The sequence below is a fragment of the Epinephelus lanceolatus genome, chromosome 16 (assembly GCF_041903045.1).
Source record: "Epinephelus lanceolatus isolate andai-2023 chromosome 16, ASM4190304v1, whole genome shotgun sequence".
Taxonomy (NCBI): domain Eukaryota; kingdom Metazoa; phylum Chordata; class Actinopteri; order Perciformes; family Serranidae; genus Epinephelus; species Epinephelus lanceolatus.
Genome location: NC_135749.1, coordinates 33,188,994 through 33,203,181, shown reverse-complemented (window position 1 = coordinate 33,203,181; position 14,188 = coordinate 33,188,994). Strand labels below are relative to the sequence as shown.

Here is a 14,188-nt window from a genome sequence, read left to right as displayed (position 1 = left end):
GCACAGAAGGCAGAGTGCATCTACTCATGGATGAGTGGTTCATGCTTTTGACAGTGGGAGATGTGAACATTAATGGCGTCCTCCTCGACTGAGCTGTAACATTAGCTAGCTCAGGAGCAGATGCACACTGTCTTCTGCATGGCGCTGTGGTTGGCAGGTGTAGTCTGATAGAAAATAGGGGTGAAAAATGATCTCTTACTTCTTTAGTTTATAAACAACAACAGTAACTCAGTGAGATTCAGGTTCTGTATACAATATTCGTAGTTCAACAAAATCTACCAGAAATTACACATTTAAAAAGCTCACAAATACATAAAATGTACCCTGGGATCTATCAGTGAACAGGTTATTTCCTTCTCTTTTAGCAAAATCCCAAATGACTGAGTTGGTTTTTTTTTTCCACCTGGACCTTTATGCTCTGCCATTTCTCCTCTAATCATCACGCTGTAACCTGTGACAGGCTATTATGATACAATAACTACTGCACATTCACATATATGTAGTCGGTTTACATTACTAAAGGTTTATGACAAAATCACTTGACGTTACTGACTCCTGTGTACACATGGGGAGAGAGAAGAGGGAGAGACGCTGTGCTGCTGCCAGAGGAGCCGCTGAATGAGTTCCCTCTGAGCAGTAAGTCAGTAAAACAGTTTGAGAAGTGCGGGGCTGTTCATAAAACATTCAGGACGCCACAGTTTATTCCACACTACTGAAGCTGCTCCTCTTTTCAGAACCACCATGGAGTCTGTAATAGTTTTGTTTTCGGCCATGCTTGTTGTTGCCACCTGTATACATAAACTGTGACGTCAATATGTCAACAAGTCGAAATATTGCGAGTATCACAATATAAATTTTTTGATCTCCTATAAAAAACTGCAGTATTATCTTGAACAATATGACATAGCACGCCCCTGGAAGAAAAAAAAAAAGTTCCTACATGAAAATGCTGTGGATCCCCTAATCCATAACCATTCATAATGTATCACACAAACATCGCTTCATCTAAAAAAAATGCAGCACAGTTTAAAAGTATTAGCAGGGACACAGAACAAGTATGGGAACTTTGAGACTGAAGACCCTACCTGTTAAATCACACTGACTGTCACATTATTTTCACCTGTTTACATATTCATGCTTGCTGTACTCATGTATTGGCTTCATAAGGGTTAACGTCACTTACAGTGATGAGTGTAGCTGCCGTCAACTCCAGTCAATAGCCATGTTTCCATCAGCCTGTTTAGATGCGCATCTAGAAGTATTGCATCGGAAAATTATGATGGAAACGACAAAATTCGAATTAAAATCCTCTGATTCACACAAACTAAAATACGCTCGCTTTAGCCGGGTTTTGGTTGATTCGAAAAAATGTTGATTGGCAAAACGGGGAATGGAAACAGTTATGTTTGAATTAAGTCTGACGTAGCGCACCTCTCTCCATGGCGATATCCACACTCCGGGTTGGGAAGGCGGCAATGCATTTACAAGCTGGTTGCCAACCGCCAGAAAACGTAGAAGAAGAAGAAGAATTTGTTTCCATCGCGGCCGCTTGGCTGTGCACGGGTTACCGTGTTGCATTGATGTATGTGTGGATGTGTGTGTGTGTGTATGTGGAGATCAGCGCCGGCACAAAAGAACCAAACGGAGTGAAGCCTATAGAAATTAAATAAAGTTTGTACCAGTACCAGGAAGTGCGGAACGCTGTGAGTGTGTGTTCCACCAATCAGCGTTCTTCAGCACACAGCCCCGCCCCTCAAGAATTCCGGGTAATCTGAAAAGTCCTACCCCTCTACTAGGTACTGTTTTCAGGTTAAATTTGGAGTTGAGGGAAAGTTTTTTACCCAGGTAATTTCGGTGGAAACGTGCAGAGGTTTTTCAAAATTCCAGGTAATTGATGAAAGTCCATGTGGTGGGAAAGGGGCTAAAGAGATAAAGTATGTACTTTTGATTCTGGTGTGAACTGTTCACTTAGGGTTTTTTGAGTCAAAGTAAGGTAATAAAAAGTTTTCTTCCAAAATGAGATAGCCATCATATTAAATGCCTCACTGCACAATGGTCTGCAGAGGAGCAATAACTGAATGCTGAAAATGATTTTCATTTTAAAATGAGAATTACATGAGAAGTGACACCCACTCTTACAAAAAAAAGAATGACAGGAAAAAAGGTGCAGATTCAAAATGCCTGTCATCCTTTTGGGATAAAGTTTAATATGCAGTCGATCCAATTTGCTGTTGATGTGTTACATATGCCATATCCCAATTAAAATAAATTCAAATTTATACTATTTTATACTGAACAAGAATGGGAAATGCTTCTTTTGGCCAAGTTTGTTCTTGGTATACTTTTGAAGAAGGAGATATTTTATATGATGACGAAAACTCTGACTGTATGTGTGTCTGTGTGTGTGTGTGTGTGTGTTTCTGTTCCACGTTTTTCTCCTCACTGACTTGGTCAATCCATGTGAAATTTGGCACAGTGGTAGAGGGTCATGGGAGGATGCGAATGAAGCAATATTACATCAATTGGCCAAAGGAGGGCGCTATAGCAACCGTGTGTCGTAGAGACATGAAACTTTGCACAGAGATGCCTCTCCTCATGAGGAACAAATTTGCCACAAGAACCCATAACTTCTGGTTATACAGATTTTCCGCTATTTTGAATTTTTTGAAGAACACTTAAAATCGATCTCTTCCTAGGAAGTTTGACCGATCTGCATGAAACTCGGTGAACATAATCTAGGGACCAATATCTAAAGTTCCCTCTTGGCAAAAGTTAGAAAACTTACTAAAACTGAGCTTCTATAAGGCAATGAATATTGCGGAGGTCGTGGCTCATCACATAAAAGTGTATAACATCTCAAGGGTTTCACTGATCACCACGCAACTTTGTAGGCATATGACTACACATAATCTGAGGGGACCCCTCCATTATTGACCCTATCAAACAAAATGGGGGCGCTAGAGAGCTAATTTCTTATCTAGGCCTAACCGCCATATTGATTTTTACTAAACTTGGTAGATATGTAGAACAGGACGCCTCAAGGTGACTGGAGAAATTTAACTCTAATTGGCAACTGGGTGGCGCTATAACAACAGAAAAATGCTTAAAAATGGCTAAAATGCGACCGATCGCTGTGGCTCCCACTGTGGCTGAATGTTTGGGTTTTTTTTTCTTCTAATTTTTGGTATGACTAAGTCATGGTATGGTATGCTGTACTCAGTGGGTATGGACTAGTACTTTATTAATCAAAAAATCACAGTTTCTCAACAGTGACATTGTGTTTTTGACATATTGAAAAATGTGAAAGATTTCAATTGTACTGTATTATCTGAAGCAAAAATCAACATTTCTGCATTTCAACTTTCTCTTGTTCCAGCTGACTGAGTAAAACTGTCCTGGTATGTCTTTATAACATGCCTGACCTGGATAAATGATGGCCAAATTCAAACACATGACGGCAAAGAATTAAAGCATTTCACTTTATAAAACTTTATTTTACTACATCTTTCACAGTTTTATAAATTTGAAGATAACATTTGACTCTACTAAAAGATAAATAAATAAATATATGAAACCACAACCACAGACAGACAAAAGATATTCCCACTTACACGGGTACAGAGCTCTCTTAAGAAATAGACACACACAATTCAATTCACACAGACGTAAAGAAAATGTTTTTTGTGAAATCTGAAGGTTTAAAGACTTTTAAGGCAGCACCTGAGAAACTGAATCCAGGAGATGAGGGCAGTGTAAGAGGAGACGGAGGGAGAAATGAAAAGGAAGGGTGCAGCACAAGGAGAAAAGTTCAACAACTCAAATACAGTTATTAGACAAATACTTTGGCTCTCAAATGACCATTTGTGGATCAATTACTCACCCTATGTTATGATGAAATTATGAAGAAACCTTTTTTCTTGTATGCCTCTGCTGAATGAATAAACTGAAAAATTTGGAATGAACTGAATTTACAGGGGCCCGTGTTTAACAACATCAAAACTATATTAAACATCTATTAAAAATGCTCACACAACTTTTGCAATATAATCCAAGTCTCATTTATCCAGTGGTATGCTCAGTGCTTATCAAACAGACAGCCCTTTGCAACAGGGAACTGAACTGAAAGTGAAACTTATCTTTGCTCTCTTCAAAGCCAGACTCCATTGACAAATATAGTCTTTTTACCGAGCTGAACACAGGAGCTGCTGGTCTGCCACTGCCTCAATCAGTTAGTTTGTGTTATTATGTGACTTTGGTGAATCCAAACTTACCCTTTCAAAGACGAACAGTTTGTTCCTTGTTAGAAAGGGCTGTCTGTTTAGGAAGTGCTGAGTGTACGACTGGATAAATGAGACAGATTATACTGCAAGAATTGTGTGAGATTTTTTAAACAGATGTTTTGATATTTTGCTGTTGTTAAACAATCTCCATGACTTCAATCCTTAAAAAAATCTCTGTTTTTGGATTCTCCGTTCACTGTAGAGGCAAGTTTTCTTCATAAATTAAGTGTTACACAGGGTGAGTAATTGGTATAGAAATGATCATCTGGGGGGCTGAGTAATGGCATTTGCAGTCCTGTGGTTTCCCTTAAGTTTTTAAGAACTAGAATGAAAATCATCACTTTGGTAGCTGCTGAGAGAAGGACATGTCACATGAACAGCTTCAACAGTCAGGTCTATATTAAACAGCTTTGCTAATGAGGGAATTCATAAAGCTAATTAATGCACTGATTGGCAAATATCTCTCTGTCAACATACATCTGCATCTTCATTTAACATAGATGTTATGTAAGAAAATGTCAGCTGTCTCTCACCATCTTGACAGTTAGTCATCACTTTGTATTGTCACTGTTTTTGGAGCATGAATCATGTCATAATTTGGAATGAAAGGCTTGTGTTGTTTATTTGTGCAACATTATCCTCATCATTATTAAATAAAAAAGTAAAGTAGTCATGTGGGATTTCTGCAAAATCTGGAAGGCATCCTTATTAGGGAAGAGGGGGAAAAAATGGTCCTACGCAGCCAGATTGGGCTGTTGTCAGCCGCCTTTAGCTGAACCATCTATCAACTTAACCGTGATGAGATGAGCTCTGAGGCTGCATTTACAAGGTCAGCACACAATTTGGAGGTCGTTTTGGGGCTTCGGCCAATCTTCCACAGCGGACTGAGCAGCTCCATTAGTCTGCTGCTATCCAGATGGTCTGCTGCCAGTTCAGAAAATCAATAACTCCTGCTCTCATCCGATAAAACTCTTTTTTTTAAAGACACATAAACGATCAGGTAACACAACCGCTGTGCTGGAATTTACTGGGTTCACTTCTGGGCAGCGCAGGTTTGGATTACTCTTCCTATTATGTTAATAAAAATACAAATATGCAACATATGTGGTGCTGGAAACCACTGTGATACAGAGATATGCCTCATCAATCAAAATCAAAAGTGGGACAATGCAGTGTATGGCATTGCATTATACATTTATTCTTCTGTAATATTTTTTTAAGTGAATTCTTCATGATACTAAAAGGAGACCTATTATGCTTTCCCTTCTTTTTTGTCATATATATTTATGTAATGTAACAATGTTGGATGTTCATATCAAACAAACTTTCAAATGAGGTAAATGCATGTAAAACTTCTAAATTCTCTGTTTCCAACGTTTTTTCTTCTTTCGAGACAAGCTGACGTCAGCTCGTAACAGATGTCTTCACCTGTATGTGTGTATCTTGCTGGTTTGCTTATTGCTGCCATTTTGCACTGTGCTCTTACGGCAGTTACCGTTGATATCGGGATGGCATCACTGTAGAATTGTATCACCCATTCTCTAACTCCTTCCTATTTAACACTGTTAGCTCTGTCAGCACTGTTGCCGTTGTTTACCACGAACTTAAAACAATGAGCAGGCACAAGAAGAATACAAAGACTGTTTGGCAAACGGGCTCTGTAATGTCACTGTTCTGTGACGAGATGGCGAGTAGCAACCAGTGTTCTGTCGTCCCAGGGACAATAGGAAATATGTTTTGGACGAATAATCTTCTCCAGGACATCTTGGCAGGAAAGAACATGGTAAACTCATTACTGTCTAATCTGTGTGGACATCGGCAGGAAGAGAGCTAGTTAAAGTTAGCTGTTAGCAGCCGGTGGCCTCAACTATCAGCTCAAGGAGGTTTCATTACGTTATGTTCAAGCTTCATTCAGTAAAAATTAGTATTGGGCGGGGGTAAATTATAATGTTCTCATGATGTGTTCAATGTAATCGTGAAAAAAATGTAACTTTTGGTGGGAAACTTGAATAAAATAGCTCTTTGAAGGAGAAATTTTTTGATGTTTTTGCAGCAATATAAAATAGATACTAAAGAAATGTCATATTATATGAAGTAAAATGCTTTTGAGGCATTTATTGTTTCAAAAGATGTTTTATGACAAGTTATATTAAAGGTTGTTTCATAAATTTGTATGACTACATTCGTGCTTATTCAAAGGTAGTGTAATGAAGAGCTGAATGGCTATTTTTTTGATAGTGTATATTTTTTTGTTTCCCTGGCACAAAAGGGGGCATAAATAACAACAACAAAACAACATAAAAACATCCGTATTGGTATCAGCCAATTGTTATTTAAACATTAATATCACTATCGGCCCATCATTTCAAAATCGCTGCATCTCTACAAAATGCAAGTATGTACCAGAAAATGAGCAAACTAGGAGTTAGTTATGTTACCTTGAGGAGCCACTAACAGTAAAATAATTCATTCTTCAGCCTTTTAATGGTCAGTTTTGGTTGCTATTGTTGTCGTAATGCTGGGGTTTTTTTGGTGTAAAAATTTGAAATAGCGGATATCAGTGGCAAGGGTACAAGCTACTTTGTTTGAACCCTTGAAACTCTGTGAAAAACAACTAGAAAGAGAAAATGAGATGGAATTGAGGCAGGAAAAGTATCAAAAAACACACACATACAGAGCTTATTAAGGAAAGACAGAGAACTGTGGTGGGCGAAGGTCTGTAAAATGAGCAGACAGTCAGTAAGTGTGGGATAAACTGTCCTCAAAACAAGAAGAGTTAAGCCTAGCTCGGCGTAGCTTCAAGCAAACAAATCTTTTCTCTACCTAAGTGGTGACAAAAAGAGGTAAATGAGTGTCCAAAGACCGGAGCAACAAATTAAGAACAAAAGAAAAAACTCAAACCATTAAAAAAGTTTTCCATTATAAAAAACATAACCAACACTCTTGTCTTATCTAAACCATTGGCTCATCATCACTGTCTTCATCCCCCTCAAGGAGTCTCTGTAAGGGTCTCAGGCCAGGGGAGGGAGGAGGAGAAGGAGGAAGAGGAGGAGTGGAGGAAGAGGGGACTGGAGGTGGAGTAGTGGAGGGAGGCAGGGTGAGGTTGCTGTTGTAGCTGCAGCTCCCACTGGGTGAGCTGCAGGCCCCGGTGCTGCTGCTAACACCGCCACTTCCCGCGCTACAGCTGCTGCTGTCCTCCACCTCCATCGTCACGCCCTCGATCCACACCTCTCTTTCATTCTCATGGTAATGAAGATGATGGTGGTGGTGGTGGTGCGGGGGAGAGGGGGATGGAGGTTGGGGAGCAGTCGTAGTTGAGGGAGCGGAGGTGGAGGTCGGAGAGGAAGGCACAGCGGGAGAAGAAGGTGGAGGTTTAGAGACAGAGTTGTGGTTGTTGATGTCGCGAAAGCTGGCGAGGGGAGGACGGAGCCGGACACCAGAGCGCGTGGAGCCCTCGATGGCTTTCTGGAGCTGGAGGAGGAGAAGAAGAGGAAGGAAAGGATGAGTAGATAAGATGGTGGTGGAAAAGATGGAAGGAAGAAGAGAGGTGAAATGTAAGAAAAGGAAGTCAGAGGGCACAGCAGTAGGAAGACAGCATTAAAGTATGAGTCCAAAGAAAACAGGAAGAAAAAGAGGAAAGATAGAAAAAGAAAGGACATAAGAGTGAGAGAGAAGACAGCACAAATGATAGAGAGATTGTTGTGTAATTGGAAGAAGGGATTATAGTGAGGAAGAAAAGCAAAAGAAAATTAGGTTTAGGGGTAGAGGTGTGACACAAGAGTGGAGACAGAGACAATAACAGGTAAAGACAGAAGAAATGATGTAAATCAAAGAAAGTCTGAAACTTAAGCCCCGTTTCCACCGAGCACTACGGTACAGTTCAGTTAGGTACGCTGTTTTTCTGTTGCCACTGTGAAAAGTTGTGGATGGTACCAATGGAACTGTTCTGTACCGTCCCCATTTTTGGTCACCTCTCTTTTGGGGTACCTAGCAAACAGATCTGGCACTAAAAGGTGGAGCTGTGAACTCTGCAGTCTGCTGATTGGTCAATAAAGGACGGTCACTCTGCTCTGGGCCGAGCTGTGTCTGGTTTCGAAGCTCATGTAACGACTGTTCATACTGTGGAGAGTTTTATTAGTAAACTGTAACTATAAAATGAAAGGATGTCTTGCTGCCTCTTGCAGCAGCTGTGGTCAGAGAAAAAATAACTTCAGTCACTGGGCCGACTGCTGACAACTTTTAAGGTGGAATGTTAACTCTTAATGTTACTCAATGCATGACATTGCAACGTAAATCAATTAACACACCTTAAATATTCCTTATGACAACTTTGACCATTACTTGAGTTTTTATATGACATACACTTTTGGTAATGAGTGGATCTTCAAGAGTATATGAATATCAATTTTGACTGGGTTATGTGAACTGCATATATTCTAATCCTCACTCGGAGAAAAAAAAAAAAGCATTGCAAAGCACGGTTCCTGTGGGCTACAGCAACACTAAACCCCTGAGCTTGCCTTAGAAGGACTAAATGCACAAACCCACTATTTTTAAATATCCCATGGAGAGAGACTCTCACTGCAGCCTGTTTTATTTTCTTCTGAAAATGTCAACGTGTAACTCCATTCTGTGAATGATAAACAAGGTGCAGACTTCCATTTGTGTCACCGGTAATGAGGAAATACAGTGAGTGCTGGATGGAGTAGTGAGTGACAACAGCCCCGCCCACATGAAAGAGTACTGTTTGCAGTGGAATCACCAGGATCTAGGTACCATAGTGATGGCCAAATGAAGCCTCATGAAGCATTTCCTCCATTTTATGAGCCCACTAGATGGCGCTTTTTTTTTTTTTTAAAGCACACTGAATTGCCATTCTTTGAGTTTCTCTCTTTAAACCAAGAGCGGCATCTAGTGGGCTCATAAAATAAAGAAAATGCTTCATGAGGCTTCATTTGGCCATCACTAAGGTACCATGTCTAAAGGGTTACTTTTGGTTCAAAAGATACCATACCCAAAGTGTTTGGTGGAAACGGGGCTATATGGAGGGGATATTGATTACGCTAACAAAATACTCATACATAATTCAAAAAGCTTTATGAGACTCTAAGCAAATCAGAAGCAAACTGGACTTGTGTTTGCTCCAAAGTCAAGACAGACAAGCAAAGACTTCTAACTTTCAACAGCAAGCATGTGTGTTTAGAATTATTAATTAATAATAGATAGACAAGGGCACTCAGTAGAGTGCAGATCTTCACCAGGCAGCCTTTAGACAACTCCTGTAAATTCATCAAAGCTGCTCCAGCGCATTTCAGAAGCGTCCCCGCACCTAATAAAAATAAGCACTTTGTCTATGTTTAAAGAAGCCACAGTGCACTGCACAGAGCAGTCCATTTTCACTCTGACCTCGTCACATATCGACGTTTAGTCACGGACTTTCACGTCCAGATACGATGCGCAAGGTACCCTGGGTGCATTCGTTCATTCTGGGACACCGTGTCAAGTTCTGCCTGTTACATGCATTGTCTGTTTTCAAAATACATTTCAGTTTTTACTGGAAATTTACCATTCACATACAGTCTCTTTCAAAAAAACGCACTACATCTGTAAAACACTGCAAAAATTATATATTTTTTTCATCAATAACTAAAGCATGTGTTTAGGTTTAGGAAAAAATAACAAGGTTTGGCTTTATAATCTTACAGGACTTGACCACCATTCTCCTGGGTGAAGGTTGGTGTTTGTTTGACGCATCAACCCCCTGGATATCAAGAAAAAATTACCAAATCAACAAAATCTGCAAAATCTATTACATCAGGAGAACAAAACACTCAGTTTCTGAAACGCTGTATAGCGGACAGAACAAAAAACAGATCGCAGCTACAGCAGCTGGAACTTGTCGCAGCTGCACCCTATGGATTTGACCCTCCTTGCTCCCTTACAGTTAAGATGGCTGCAAAGGTAACAAAATTGGTGATTTACTGATCTGGTCACGTGCTTAACTTCAGTGGATCAAAACATATCATGTATGAAATTAATCTGCAGATGCTCTGGTTCAAGACTGAACTTCTCAATGGATGTCAGATTAGAGCCACAACAAAGGCCTGCAACAGATGGTAATGATTGTTGATTGTAGCTGAGCCGATTTCTGGAAAACTTGTTACCCTACCAGTCAGTTAAGAGGAGTGGGGAGTCAGCAGTCAATGATGATTAAAAACAATCAATAAAACAGGTTTTTCAACTATTTTGAATCACCATTCGCGACCATGAGAAGTCCTTGAGCAACCGTACATGTACACAACATATTAGGCTGATTGGTCCAGTAGTTTGCAAGCTTAGCTGCAAACAGACAGATACACACTCTCACAAAAACACTCACATGCAGGAATAGGAATATGCCTGAAAACTCACGTAAGCTGAATTCAAGTTTCTTACCTCTTTCAGTGCCACCACTCCCACCAGTTTGCCGATACTGGTCACATAAGCATGACTAAGCCCCAGCAGTGAGAATAAGGTGTGGGTCTGTGGAGACAGAGTGGAAAGGTCACACGTCAAATTACAACAAACTTGTACCCCTCAGACCAAGACGGCCTTTTTACATCTGTCTGTGACTCCAGACAATTTACAGGCTCTGTGCTCTTCTGTCAGCTCCGTCTAGACACGATGCAACAAAGACAGAAAGATGAAAGCAAACTGGCTCCAGGCTCCAGGTGAACCAGGTGAAGACAAAGTCCTTGAGTCCTTCCCATGCTCAAAATATTCTGTTCATTATCTGACCAAGGTCGCACTATAGATGAGCTCTTTGTATGCATCAGCACACCTCGATCACAAAGCCCCCTTTTGCTCATGAATAAGCAGTATCTTACCATGATAATGAAATTACACTGATGAAAAAAAAACAAAGAAAGAAAGAAAAAACCCAGCAATGATTCAAGCTGTTTGCATGCTCCAGCATCCTGCAGATATCCGGAAATGCTGCATCACCCTCACATCTGTCATAATGAGGATACAAGCATTTAACACTGATTTTACAATGCAGGTAAGCTCCATATTTTTCATATTGAACTATTTTCACTTTTTATTGTGTCTTTGTCACCTATGTGAGCAACAATTTTTGAATTTGGTCCAGTATTGAGCCAGAAAGCTGCATGATAACAGGCTGTAATGTAACCACTCAGGGCATGTTCGCACTGTCAATGAAGGACCACTTAAAAGTGTTTGTTTTTGCCACTGACAGACTCAGATTGTTATTCCAAGTGTCTGAGAATACTATGAAAAGGATCCATACAGAGATAGACCTATTTGTTATGGTAAGATTACTTTTGTTTAACCAGAAATCAGCATTGCCAAAGCCACCAGACTCCATTTATATAAACAGTGATTTGCCGTGCATAGAGCCAGCAGGTTTTCACATCTAACTGAGTGATTTAAGGGATTATGTCAATCAAAGCAGAACTGATGATGGTTGGAACAGTGAAAAGACAAACCAAGACAGTGTTTGTGGGCTGTATTTTGTTTCTGTTGACTTTGAATGAAGTGTTATACAATGATACATTGCTGTGTATTTAAAGGCAGTCTGGTGGGTTTGGCTATAGTCATTGTTGGGGCTGTATCTGGTTAAATAAAAATGATCCTACTCTTTCTCTGTTGGGATCCTTTCCATAATTTTGTTACTGGACGTACATTGACGATGCATATACCCCAAGATGCTATGCTGCAGCCTTTTTTGCCACCGCAGCAACCTCACCAGTTTCAAAAATTGTTTCCACTCGTCACTTGGACAAAAAAGCATGGGAAAATACTGAGTGCATTTACATGGACAGTTTAATTCCTTTTTCATTCGGAATGAAAGTTCATTCCTATTAAAAGTGATCTTGTAAACACCTAATTCGGAATGAAAATGGCCAAAGCGATTGAAAATTCAATCCGATGTAAGGGGCTGGAATATTCCATTTCTAATTCTGAATGAAAGAATTTCTCGCACTTGTATACACTCATTCCTCTTTAAGTTCATTCTGGTCTTTCTGCGCATACTCGTTTCCTTGCCCTTCTGGCGCGATGATGTGTATAGCGTGCGTGCAACAAGATGGCAGCTTCTGTCTCCCTTCTTTGACCTTCTACCTCCCTTCTCCTCCTCAACAGACAAAGCATTAGCAGAACAAGGTTGTTGTCGTACTGCTGCTTCAAGACTATAAGCAAAATAAGCCTGAAAAAGGCACTAAGAACGACGTCGTCAATCATCTTGTTATCCGGAATGAGGACTACAGTGTTTTCTTCCAGTAAACGTAAACACGTGACATCTGCCCTGCCCCCTATCCAATCAGAAACCTTCCCTGCCCCAAACCTTGCGTGGACCTGAATAAGGCGATTAAACTGATCTCCCGTGTAAACCCTCATTCGGAATGAATATTTCCCATGTAAACTACCTGGAAAGACTTTAATTCTGAATGATTTCATTCAGATTTATTTCATTCCGAATGAGAAGCCATCATGTAACCGTACCCACTGTCGAGGTTGGAAATTCCGACTTTACTCACTATGATCATGTGGAATGTGAAACATCTGTGGCTCTAACAGTGACATGATGCAAGTGCTGCCTTTGCACCCATGCTCAATCAACAGAGATTCCCTGACTGTTAGCCCACACAGCAAACATGAAATAAAACATGAACGTGCTTCAACAGTCTCCCCTCCCGAAGCAACTATTGTTGAGTTTTCATCGAGAGCGGTACTGCTTCTGTACTGACCAGAGAATGAATGAATTGTCAAGTATAACACGTGGGTGCTTCTTTTGTTTACCTCTCCGGCAGAAACAATGGTTTTTAAAAGATGGAACTTTGCCTCATGATGACTGTTAACAAATGAAAACTTTCTCCATTTAGAACCAACAGGCACAACTCCCACATATCAATATTTGGGTGATTATGTAACAGCCCCTCCACCTACTGACTACAGTTAATAAGATTCTATCTCAGTCAGAAATGAAATGTTGTGTCGATCTCCATTTAGTGAGAAGACACTATGTGAATAAATCCAAGTCTTCACTGAGTGTTTTTCATGTGCCATTACTCTTCTGCCAAGGTTATTTACATCCCCTGGTGAATGAGATGTTACAGAGGTAAACAACTTAAGGGGGCGAGTGTGGGAGCATCAACAAAAGACTCAACGACTGCTCGAGGTGCTGAACTCCATTTATATGCTTCTTTGCTTTAAAAAACTGGTGACAAATATCATAAACTCTTGTCCATGGCAAATTTATGCTTTGCAATAAAATCAGCTGCAGGCTATCCATCCAAGTATTTTCATGCAAATTAGGATGTAGTGAATAATACATTTGAATGAAAATGTAAGGAAAATACAATATTTTGTCTTAGAATTTTTTTTATGTTCGCTTGAGATATTTTCCTTTTTAAATGAAGCAACCGTGCAATAAATGGTGATGGAAATGAAGTCGTTGAATGAATAATAATTGCCTCAGGCACATACAAACATGCTCTTACTGTGCATTCATTCATTATCTGTAACCGCTTATCCTGTTCAGGGTCACAGGGGGGCTGATGCAGGGGGGAGGTTGCCAGGCTGACACACAGAGACAGACAACCATTCAAACCTATGGGCACTTTAGAATCACCAATTAACCTAACCTGCATGTCTTTGGTGTGTGGGAGGAAGCAAGAGAACCTGGAGAAAACCAACGCTGACACCAGGAGAACATGCAAACTCCACACAGAAGGGCCCCGGCAATTGTCAGGACCCGGATGTCTCTTGTTGTGAGGCGACAGTGCTAAGTACTGCACCACTGTACTGCCCCTTGTTTACTGTATGACATGACACTGCATGACACCTGAAAGCAGAGTGTCAGTGGTCACTTGAACGGCTACGTTATGCTGCTGGAGCCTTTTTTTTCA

At 40.4% G+C, this 14,188-nt stretch overlaps 1 protein-coding gene across 1 annotated transcript in view; it reads right to left on the bottom strand.

Moving 5' to 3' along the window:
* Positions 1-3,079: 3,079 nt before the first annotated feature.
* Positions 3,080-14,188, bottom strand: part of clcn1a (chloride channel, voltage-sensitive 1a) — a 69,894-nt gene continuing 58,785 nt past the window's right edge. Inside the window, exons 23-24 of the mRNA XM_033637859.2 lie at positions 10,716-10,802; positions 3,080-7,751 (exon numbers count right to left, since the gene is read on the bottom strand). Of these exons, the coding sequence (XP_033493750.1) occupies positions 7,233-7,751; positions 10,716-10,802 (606 nt within the window). The 3' untranslated portion in view covers positions 3,080-7,232. The remainder of the gene's footprint in view (positions 7,752-10,715; positions 10,803-14,188) is intronic.